We start from the raw sequence: 11,518 nt of genomic DNA, 5'->3' as shown, positions 1-11,518 counted from the left end.
AGCACGAAGCCACTCGCTTGACATATGGAGGCTCTTGCGCCGGGCGAGGGATTCGCTGAGTGTCGGAGCCGAGCGGGAGGTGGGACCAGCTCCAGGCGCAGCGGGAAGGGGATGGCTCAGGCTCAGGGCCCGATGCCCCAACGGCCGCATCTAGAAAAGAGGCTTCAGGGGATGCTGAGCTCTGGAGGCAGGATGGGACCCTCAGCTGGATGCGATGCGCTGGAGCAGGGCTCGGCATCCTGCCTCAGCCCGCCCTGCGGCACAAAGTCAGGCCACGCTTCCAGTTTATACAGTTTAATACATGTGAAACAAGATACATTTCCTTTTGAGTAATGAATGCATAAATAACAGAAGATATATGTGAATGCATAAATATGAGGCGGCATGGAACGAACCAAACAAAAATTATTGGTTTTTTTTTTTTTTTCCCCTGTACGTCTTTTTGTGGCCGCTGCCCAATGCTCAGGCTGATGGCGCGGCCTTGCTGCTGCTCTTATTTAACATCAGCTTTCCACGGCAAAGCTGTCCCACGGTGAGAGGGTCTGGATGAGGGGTGGGGAGGGAGCAGGGACTGGAGGCTAAAAAAACCTGAAATATCAACCCCAAAACTGAAAATAAAAAATAATAATAATAAAAAGTGGAGTTAACAGGTGACCTGAATTCCTCTAGAGGCTTCTCAGCTGGAGCTGGCACCGAAGGGCCTTGGGAGGCGAACGCGTCTGTGTGTGGGTGCAGGGGGTGCAGGGGGAAGACCAACAGAAAAAGCGCAAATGGGAAGGATACGGCTACCGCCGAGGCTCCGAGGGCGTTCTGCTACGAGGAGGACAAATCGTTAGTTGAAATGCTCACAAAGAACATCACCTAAGACAGCTCTTCATACCTTTACATACTGTATCAATAATTTACTTTGAACTGCAGTAAACAAAATACATTTCTTAAATAATTTACTATTTATTTGTTTTTTTAATCTCTCTGTAAATTTAACTTTTTTCCTTTTTTTGGTCTTTTTTTTTCTTTGTAACACAAGAAACCATGTTTGTGCATGTCATTTCAGATTATTGCGACATGTAACCTGAATTTCAGTTAAAAAAAGGAAGAAAAAAGCAACAGGACAGTTGTACAGACAAGAAGAATGAATAACTTATTATTGCACTGGCTACAATTCAGTAGTGATTTGGTTTTTTTTTTCTGTAGTTAGGAAAACCTCTGAAGTACAAAAGAAAAATCAGACATTGAAAGCATCAACCGTGAAAAGAAGCTGGTGGGATGATGGTGGAGGGAAGAAGAGGAAAAAAATGAAAGCAAAGAAAGAAGAGAAACATTTGGAAAATGAATGGCCGTAATAATTAGTTCCACATAAAACCCAAGGAAACACCACCCAGTTGCGGAGTCACATGTAATGCAAAAACCAGTATCGTTTCTCTATAAAAATATGTGCATTATGAAGAGAGAGTTTTTGTGGGTATATTTTTTTTTGTCTTTTTTTCCTTGTTTTGTATCTCACAAATACATTATTTCTATTTATATAACTGCTGATATACAGACAATGTACAGCTCCCATCTCCTGGGCACTCCCGTGTAATGTGACATCTCTAAAAGGTGCCTTGTTAAAAGTTGAGCATCTTTAAAAAAACAAAACCAACAAAACAACAAAACCCAAAGAGAATCCCCCAAATCCCAGCCGCCACCACCTCAAACCTGAATCAATGTGATTGAGGCCACGGAGTGGGGTGGGAGGAACGAAGCCACCCCCTGAATCGGCTCCACCGATTCTAAAGGGAAGGTCCCTTTAGAAAAGAAACCCCTGAACCGCTTTGCAAATCTGCTCCCCCCACCCCGAAACCCGTCAGCGTTTCGTCCAGCCGTTTGTTTAGTTTCTTTTTCTTTTTAATTGTTTTTTTTTCTTTTCGTTGTGTGGTGTTGTTTTTTGTTTTTTGTGTGTGTGTGTGTGTGTTTTTTTGCAAACCTCCACAGCGCTTAAGAACAAGTGGCTGCGAGAAAGGAAAAAAACCGAGAGCAGCCACCCACGTACGCGTGGCCACTCGGTCCCTTCGGTTTGGAAACCCACATTGGTGTCAAGCCCTTGAGACCCCCCCGCTCCCCCCTCCCAGAAAGCTATACTGGGTCATCTATGTCTTCTTCTGTTGCAACAGTCACGGGGACCAAGTCCTGCTTCTGGAGGGGGCTCTTGGCCATGCCCAGGAGCTCTTTGCTTTTCTCGGTGTTGCTCCACTGAGTTTTTAAGTGATCTGGCTTTTTCAGTTCGGAGGCGGCGGGGTCCGGCCGGGAGTCCACGGAGGCCGGCGTGGACTGGCCGCTGTCCAGGAGATCCGAGAGGCTGCTCAAGGAGCTGCCGTCCAACTGCTCGAATGAGAACTTGGGGATGGCCAGGTGCTCCCCGCGGCACGGCGGCTGGCCCCGGCGCTCTGCTTTGGAGGCCGACTCCCCGGGCTGGCTCTCCATGAGCTCCAGGGACTCTCTGTAAGCCGGGAACTCGCAGGATGGGGTCCTTCGCCGCAGCATGCTGTTCTCGGAGGGTTTGGTGCGCGAGGCCGCCCCGCTGTCGTCCTCCATGGGAGGATCTATAGAAATGCAGGGCGGGCTCATCTTCTTCTTCCTCCGGGCTCCGTGGATGTACTCGGACTCCGTCTGGATGTGGGCAGGGGACCGCTGCTTTTCCTCAGCGGGGTCCTCAAAGCTACAGTCCCCATCGCTCATGGAGGGGCAGATCTCGATGGAGTGTCGCCTTTGGTCGTCTGCCCAGCTGGGCTTGTTGAGGAAGCCCTTCGTATCGACGCTGTAAAACTTCTTCAAGTCCTTCTCCTTGGTGATGCCCCCAGAGAGGCTGGTTGTGCTGCAGTTCTTGAGGGACACTGGCGATGGGGCCGGGGAGATGAACGGCGAAGTCGAGCGGCTCCCAGTGTCTGAGTGCTCCCCTCCCCAGTCTTTGGCCGAGCTGTTGATGTGGCAAACCTCCTCGTCAGCCAGGTCAGAGGACTCGAAGAGGCAGCCCTCAGGGCTGGGAGGGCTGCTGCTGGGGCTGGCCGGCTGGCTGGGTATGCCGTGGTGGCCGCAGCTGTGCTTCCGTGTGAGTGTGCTGGGGTGCCGATGTGGTGAGGATGGGGGGGAGCATGGAGGGGAGGCAGCTGTGGGATGGAGTGGGCTGGTGGTGAAGGTGCTCTGGGGCTGCTTTGCTGATGGTAACATCTCTCCAGGCTCTGCTTTCAAGCTGTCCTTGCAGTCCAGAGCCTGCCCATCCACAGAGTCTGTTTGAACGGCCTCCTGGAAGGTAAGGAGAGAGAGAGAGAGGGTGAGAGCCTGGGGATCTGCTGGGCCAGCGGCACTTCCAGCGATGAAACATGGCACGTGGCAGAATGGTTGGTGGGTCTAACGCACCCTGCACCTACCCTATCCCTGCTCCATCGTGCCAGCTGCTGGCAAACCCTCCTCCCGTGCATGAGGCTTTGCCAGCCAGCAGACCCAGAGCTACGTGTACAGGGGTTGTACCTGCCAGCTCTTTCTGCACCATCTTGCTCTTGCTCTAGCACCACCTCTTGAGTCAGTGTAACCTGCCTAAAGTGACACAGTGCAGTGCTGGCTGCAGGCTTCCCACAGCACCGGAAAAACTGAATTGGGTGCCTTCTCTCTATGCTTTAGCTAGGCTTTCATAGAATAGCACATCCACAAAGACGAAAGTAGGTAAAAAGGGCTTTCCCCTGTGTGTCACTTGCTGAGACTGGAGTGTGTTAAAAGTTTTGTTCTAAAGCTCCAAGTAAAGAAACCCAAGAGGGGACTGGGAAAGAAGGGAAAGACCCAGGTGACCAGACGAGTTCACCTCTGCAGGCTCTTGGCTGCTCACCTGTCTGCACAGCAGCTTGTTAAGAGTAGGAGATCGAGGTGTGACATGTGGGGGAAGGATCTTCCAGCGATGGCGGCCTTCATGGTTGGGGGAACGGACTGCCAGCTGGAGGGACTCCGTTGGGACTCTCAGAGAGGAACATGTTCCCACAGGCTGGGAGCGGATGGAGGTGATGGATCCTGGGAAACAGAGAGAGAGCAGTCAGCACCACCACTGGCGGGGGGCTGTGGAGGTCTGAGGGTGCCCACAGACTCCAGGAGGCAGCAAACACAGGAGGAGAAAGGAAATGCTTGTCTAGTCTGGTGGAAATCCCAAGCCTCAGCATAAGCCTTGGGCAGTGCCAGGATTAAAAACCAGGTGTCCCTTGTCCTGTCTCCTGCTCTGAATACCAGGCCATATCTCCTCAGGGATGGCAAGGAGGTTGCAGATGAAGTCTCTGCAACTCAGCAGTGTTGCGTCTGGCTCTGCCTGCTCCAGGATATCGACTGTTACAAACTTTATGCTCATAACCTCTATTTTCTGTTTCAGGTGACAGGAACCTCCTCCTGCAGCCGCTGTAACACTCAGGGTGGATGGTGACCACCAGGACCACGTGGCAGCAAATGAAGGGCAGGAGGTGGGGTTGCATTTGAAACCCTGCTATTGCCACCTTCCTGTAACATCGCATTGGGAGGATTTGTAAAAGGATGTTGCCTGTTTGGAGAACGCGGATCAGGGACTTAAGTCTGGTGGCTGTGCTGGATCGCCTGAGTCAGGACACCTGGGTTTGTTTCTGCAGTGCTGCCAGCGAAGGGCTTGCAACCTTGCGTTGCTCCGCCAAACGGAGGCAAGAGCAGCGCTGCTTAGCTCCCTGGGAGGCTCCGGAGCTCGACTTCAAAGTCAAACCTACCTCCTTGTACGGCCAGTGGGCACCCTGCTGTACCGACACCGCGGTGTACGGACACTGCTGGCATGACCAGGGCAGTTTTCCTGTTCACTACAGCCCAAACACCACCAGCACTGCCTGTCCACGAGGCAGACGTTGGCTGAATGGGGTCTGATCAGCAGCATGGAGACCACTACGAGTGCTTTGACAGTCCCTGAGCTCATGTATCAGGCAGGAATCGCTCTCCTCCTGAAGGCTCCCGGTCCCCTGGCTGAGTCTAAAGGCAATCCCTCCTCCCCAGCCCCTTTGTGGTGCTGCTTTACTGCAGTTCTGTGTTGTTTGAAAGATCGTTTGCTTTTTTATTTTTTTGGCTGCAGGATTTATTGTCCTCATTAGCTTGAAACCCAACGTCTGTTTCTACATTGCTGCTCCATGTTAAAAACACAGCTATCCATCACTTCAAGAGATCTCGCCCAGAGGTCAGGGAACTTGAACCTATGACAAAAGCCATCCAGACAGATTGCAGTTGCATTTCAGAAAGAGATTTGTTGTTGGGAAGAAAGAAAAGTTAGTGTTTAATCATTTTTCTTTTGGAGCTTTTCTCCAGAACACCACAGAAAGAGCAGCGTAGCAAGCTTCCCACTCCCACCCCACCCCACTTCTCCCTAGTTCTTTTTTGGGCTCTCCTACAGCCAGAATTTCAGAGTGAGTCTGTGCTGTTCATGTGCTAATCCAGGCTTTACAAAATGTTTTTTATGATGTAGAAAAACTTTGTCATAAAATCTGTCACAAACATGGTCATAAAATCAAACCCCTATGCTCTCCTCCCTGTCCTTAGTTGGAATTCCCTTTTGTTGAAAACTTTCCATCTAGTTCTCATATAGGAAACCAAAAACCCCTCTAAACTGCATACTCGGGAACACTGAATATCTCTGGATTTGTATATTTTTTCTCCTGTTTTTCTAGTAAATCAGGAAGCATCTAAGACCAAAACAACACAGTATCTGGTCATCTCACAATATTTTCACTGTGTTGTCACCGAAGTACTGGGAGAAGACCAGACATCCTTAACTGACGCTGAGAAGTCGGTGAAACACAGATGCTAATGTGAGTCTCTACGTGCTCAGTTTTACTTGCACATAACTTATGGGACTGTGACTTAAATCGCAGTTTGGTCAGCTCAGGAGTAGCACAGCCCTGGTGACACTGGTTGGGTGCATGTCCCAGACCAGGGAAAAAGCAAGCCCCTGACATATCCATCACTCAGGTGCTCTTGGGGAGAAATTTGGGAAACATGAGAAAGTTCTTCATCAGTTCTACCCACCCCTGCCAACATCACAGCAGTTTTATACTGGTATAAATCCTGATTTACACCCACTACAGAGATGAAAACCATCCCCAGTAGTCCGGCCATGAAACCCAACCTCTGTTTTCTTTGCTTAGCAAAGAATTTGCAGGTGAAATAATAATAAATACTGAGCAGAGAACATTAACTGGTGTCCAGAGAGTTTGAACAAATACAGAGTTACTTCATCCAAGGAAATCAGAGCAGATCTTGCCAGCCCCACCAGGGTTTGCAAACCCACTACTCATCTGTCCAAGCAGTTCTTACATTTCAAACAACGTTGCATCAAAGGAAACCAGGCTGGTAAGTTCTTGGGAGCTGCTCAAGAAGCACATGTGCTTTTAGGGAGGCAGATTCTTTCTTATTGATTTCCCCTTCAAGCCAATGCACACAACAAAAGAGGTGGAGGTGCTAGAAAGGCATTTTAGGGGAAATGTATTTGGATGCAGTCGGGTAAATGTATACTCACAGGCTCTGTGTAGCTTGTGATTCCCTGACTGCGGGGTCTCTGCAAAGATTCATTATAAGGCCAGGCTAGGGGGGCACTGGAAAGTGGTTGCTAATCTTTATGCTCCCAAAGAAACTCCTGCATCTTTGAACTCAAAGTACCGTGCTAAAAAGATACCGCTCTGAGACTGAAGACTGCCTGAAACAATAGCTGTAAAGGAGCTCTGTCAGAAAGTAATACCGACTCTGGCCCAGATTCATGCTGATTTTATTGGTTCGTAGTTATGATGTCAGGGCTGATCGCTTACTTCAGCTTGTACCCTTTTCCTCAGATAACAGCCTGTCGTCTACCCTCCATGGCTCAGGAACCCCACTTCTCCCCAGTCAAACACCTGACCCCCCAGCTTTTTCTGCTGAAAAAAAGCAGTGATGTGATGAAAACACACAACTGGGGAGCGTGTGGGAAACTGCAGTCATGCTGACAGTACCGAATCGAAGCAAGCCCTGGTTCAGCCCGTGTTTGGCACGGGTTGCTTACTCCCCATCTAACCACCACGCGTACCTGCCGCCTCATGGTTTCAGCTAGGAGAAGGAAGGGAAAACTCCATGAGCAGTACCTCTTTGGGATTTGCAGGGATACGTTTCCATCTCCACCTTGTGGAGGGGAAAAGGGGCTTTCGCTGGCATCACAGGCCGGAACATGTAGCTGTCGTTGGGCAAGGAGTGCATGCGGGAAACAGAGATCTTGCGGACTGTCAGCAGGTTTTGAGAGTCCTGGGGCCTCAGAGAGGCTGCGCCGCCCTGCAAGGCAAGGAGACAGGGAGATGGGGTCATTCAGCATCTCAGTGGTGAATTTACAGCGATCTCCTCATCTGCTTTTTCTTTTAAAACTGTATGCAGATGTTCCTCTTGGCATCTTACAGAGTCTGCAGCCCTGGTGACTGCAACGGGATACCAGAGCTGTGCTGTGCTAGCTGAGTAGAGCTCGAGTTGCGGCTGGAGTAAAATGAGGCATCAATGACCCACCACTAAGCCGATTCTTGGACACTGCAGAGAAAAAGTAAGGTCCAGGAAAATGGGGCCCACCCTCTAAACACATGAGAAAACCAGCATTCCTCACACCATTCCCCTCGGATTTTCCCAGGGATGCTTTCAGCCTGGCCTGGGTGGGGATGTCCGTCTCCTCAAAGCTACCCTGGGACAGATGGGCAAAACTGGCCAGTCCTCGGCCACACTGACCAGGGGTACCAAGTGTTTCTGGAAATTCCTGTTTTATCTCCCCAAAACACACATACAGGCAGACATTTAAACATGGACATTAACACCACTGCAAACCCTGCTGCCTCTCTCCTACAACGGGGAGCATTTTGGGCACCACTGAGCCCAGAAGAAGACAGCCCCACGGCAGAGGGCAGAAGGCGACACCATGGCAGCGCGAATGTGGTGCTGTTCGGGGGTTGAAAAGGGATTTCTCTGTGTTTGCTCTCACTGTGAAATGGGTCTGGTTAGAAATACCTGGACAGAGCACATCAACCTTAAACTTGACCTCTCACTGCTTCTCCGAGGCCCTTGTCACTTCAGGCACCTCACAGCAGATTTATCCTGGCGTCTTAGGAAGCTTTAGGGGCTCAAACAATGTCTCTGTGGTGCTGACGGAGCAGCTGTGAGAGGCAGTGCCATGACTTGGCCAAGTGTTGGGGGACGGGGAGCCCTTGGAACAGGACCTGCAGCCTGGCTCCTGGCCCCGAGGTTTTGGTCCCAGACACATTCCCCTCACAATTTACCCTGTTATCTAAAGTACGACTAATCGCTCTGGTTTTCCTTTAACGTCAGCCTTCCAGTGACTGATTGAAAACATTTTCCCAGCTGCATGTCTTAAATTAAATGTATTTTGCTTTGCTCTGCTGGGCTTTTTTCCCTCTCTGCTAGCAAAATCTGAGCCGGAGATCCCTCACTGGATAGTTTGGAGGTCACCAAGGATCTGGTTAAATCTGTTTTTTTCCATGTAGTTCTGGCTCTTTATTTCCTCAGATTCCTAAAGAGACACATCCTGAGACAAATTGCTTGATGCTTTTACCCTGTTGAGCTTGGCTGAGAAGATGGTGGGAGGATCAGCAGCGGTTATTTGCAGGTATTTGGCGTCCAGCGCTGCCTGCTGCCTTGCCCAGCAGCCTTCCAGGTGCAACCCAGGTCTCTCGTCTGATATATTAATGCACCAGCAGGGTGGCTGTGCCAGTTGGCCTCTGGCCATTACAACTAATAAGCTCTATCAGCATCACAACACCTGAGCTGAAGGCAGGTGGGCAATTGTTAACACCCGGGTGCCACACAGAGAGAAAAGGTCTTGCTCCACTTGCTCAGTAGGCTAACAGAACGATCACAGTGTCTAGTAACAGTTCATCTTTACAGCATCTTGCATTGGTTGTGTCTGGCTGGCACAAATGAACAGAAATCCCTTCTTGACATTAACAACTGCAATGTTTAAGGTTTCAGCTATTGAGATCCAGTAGAGTTAAGGATGTGGGCACATTTCAAATGGCTTCAAAGCTACTGCAATAAGTATTTGAAATATGAAACATGGCCAGGAAGCTCGTTGGCTCACACCTGGTGAGCTGCTCTCAACAGCTAGGAAGGTTTGGAGACACCCCACCAATGCCACTGCTGCTCCTCCTCTTTAATGGGAAACACCTCACTCACTTGGGAGCCTGATCCCATGCCCTGGAAATCAATGTGGCTCCATCAAAATCCATGAAAGCCCAACCTGGACCAGTGCTGCTGGGACTGCACATGGTGAACCCTGCCTGCAGGCACCCTGGGGGCTTGGGAGGGTCCCAGGCATCTGGTAGAGATGTGCAAGGTGGGACCCTGCTCACCATGGGACCCCTCTCAGGCCAAGTAGAAAGGCAATAAACTGACTGCCGACAGTCTTGGTGATGCAGCTCAGAGGCTCAGTTGAGCACCTTTAATCGTTTGAGCCTAACTCCTTCCTCTTGTGTCTGGGAATCAATAGTCTGTTCAAGCTCTGATTTTGCTCTGGTGCAGAGGGAGCTCAAGAAGAAATAATCCTGCAAATACCTCCACAGGACATGACCCTTCCTGGGTGATTAAACAGCCAGAAGATCCTCTGTAAGCAAAGGTGACTGGCAGGATGCTGTGGAAGAGGGAACACTGTAACTTCTCAGAGGCCTGGAGCCAACAGCCTACAAACAAGCCATGGGCAAAATTCCCAGATGAAGGACTCCTCCTGATCCCTTTCTGAAGATGTGTGTCTTCAGCACTGTGAGCAAGCTTAGCCATTTCTCACAGCATCTGCGGTGGGGAAGGCAGAGGCAGAACAAGGGCAGGTGTAACTCCCTGCCTGTGCCTGCTGATGCTGGCACCCCGGCACAGGCCAGCTCTGGTGGCAGCCAGGGTCATGCTGTTGGTCCCTGTAGAGGTAACAAGCTCTCAGCTCTGCCAGCAGAAACCCAGGACCCCTTGCAGTTGTATTTACAAAGTTGGAAATTTTGCCTGTCCCTGAAAGATGCCTTCCCTGCGATCTCCCTCTGAGCCTCTGCAGCTTCCAGGTGGCCAAGCCAACGGGCACCCTGCAGAGCTGTGGACTTCCTTGAGGATTATACTTTCATATCACTCATCTTGCACAAGGAAAACCACATGGTCATCAAGACCTTAATCTGAGCCCAGAATTTGCTTGGAGACGCTGTGAGATACCTGCCACTAGAAGGTGCCTTGATAGTCATGACAGAGGTCAGGTAATGAAGGGGAAGATGGCCCAAGCCTAAAGCAGATTAATTCTGGGTGGCCCCTGCAAGTCCTCTGATGACAGCAAATGTGCTCCCCATCACAGTCAATGTGCATCTTCATCACGGACCGAGGCTTGCATGTTTCTCACGCCCACCGTGTCCACATCTGGAGCTCATTCACCCCAAGGAGGGTACTGTGCTGCAGCGGGGCAAACTGTGCAATATCCTTATGCAATGCGAGCTGGGCACCAGTTTGTGGTGTGATCGGGAGGGACGGAGCAGAGGGGGCTACAGCCCTTCTTGTCTGCTGGGTGATGTCCCCAGAGCATCTCCTGAATCCACAGCTCTGGTGCTAGCTGAAAGCCTAATGTATTGATCTGCTTAGGCCTTTGTTTCCTCAATACTGTATCATAAACAAGTTCTTACAGGACAGAGGATGGAAACAACTGTTGTGGCTGTGAAGCGACAGGTTTAGGACAATTCAGACACCACCACTAGTTGCACAGCACCAAAACACAATGCCACAATGCAGAAACAACGGCACGATGTCATTCACCTCAGCCTTGTGGCCTGGGGTTTTGTGGGAAGGTGTCAGGACATGTTGGGAAACAGAGCAGAAGGACGGGATTTCCATGATGGGAGTCTCTGCCCCCTCCAGCATGTCTGAGTCTGGGATGGCTAAAGACACATTCTCACAGCTCAGCACCTCCTTCAAATTGGGGAGATAAAAAGCATCAGTAGCAGAGCAAGGCTGGGTCTTAACACTCGAACATGTTTGCCCTGTGGCATTTCCTAGTTGCTCCATTCATCCAGAGGAGGAAGGAAAAGCAAAGCAAATGGGCTGCCAAAACTGTGGGCTGCCAAAATTGTCATAAATGGCAAGAAAATGTAGCAGATATTGCAACACCTTCCAGGGTGTCCATGCCACCATAAGTAGCAGGATGAGTCATACAGGGCCCTATGTATTTAACATCCTCAATGCAGCTAGCAGGGAGCACAGGACCGAGCTGCCAGCCACCCATGCCTGCCTGGAACAGCCTGGGTGTCTGAGGGGTGAGTGAGGGCATTGCCACAACCCAGCCCCGCCCCCCCCCCCCCCCCCCCCCCGCCCCCCAAGTGCCTCTCTGCTGTGCAGGGCTGGCGGAGCTGTGGCTTGCAAATCTTCACCTGCATTTGAACAACCTCATCTGCAGGGGGAAATCTGTGGCCAGCTCCCTGCTCAGGCTGTTCTCCCTCTGGGGAGCATCACCTCTCACCCT

General features: G+C 50.7%; 1 protein-coding gene across 1 annotated transcript in view; it reads right to left on the bottom strand.

The window, feature by feature from the left end:
- Positions 1-371: 371 nt before the first annotated feature.
- Positions 372-11,518, bottom strand: part of CACNA1H (calcium voltage-gated channel subunit alpha1 H) — a 254,504-nt gene continuing 243,357 nt past the window's right edge. Inside the window, exons 33-35 of the mRNA XM_037386651.1 lie at positions 7,134-7,317; positions 3,860-4,038; positions 372-3,282 (exon numbers count right to left, since the gene is read on the bottom strand). Of these exons, the coding sequence (XP_037242548.1) occupies positions 2,116-3,282; positions 3,860-4,038; positions 7,134-7,317 (1,530 nt within the window). The 3' untranslated portion in view covers positions 372-2,115. The remainder of the gene's footprint in view (positions 3,283-3,859; positions 4,039-7,133; positions 7,318-11,518) is intronic.

Source organism: Falco rusticolus, chromosome 4, assembly GCF_015220075.1.
Source record: "Falco rusticolus isolate bFalRus1 chromosome 4, bFalRus1.pri, whole genome shotgun sequence".
NCBI classification, from domain to species: Eukaryota; Metazoa; Chordata; class Aves; order Falconiformes; family Falconidae; genus Falco; species Falco rusticolus.
The sequence above is the reverse complement of the archived record's forward strand: the minus strand, read 5'-3'. Positions and strand labels throughout refer to the sequence as shown.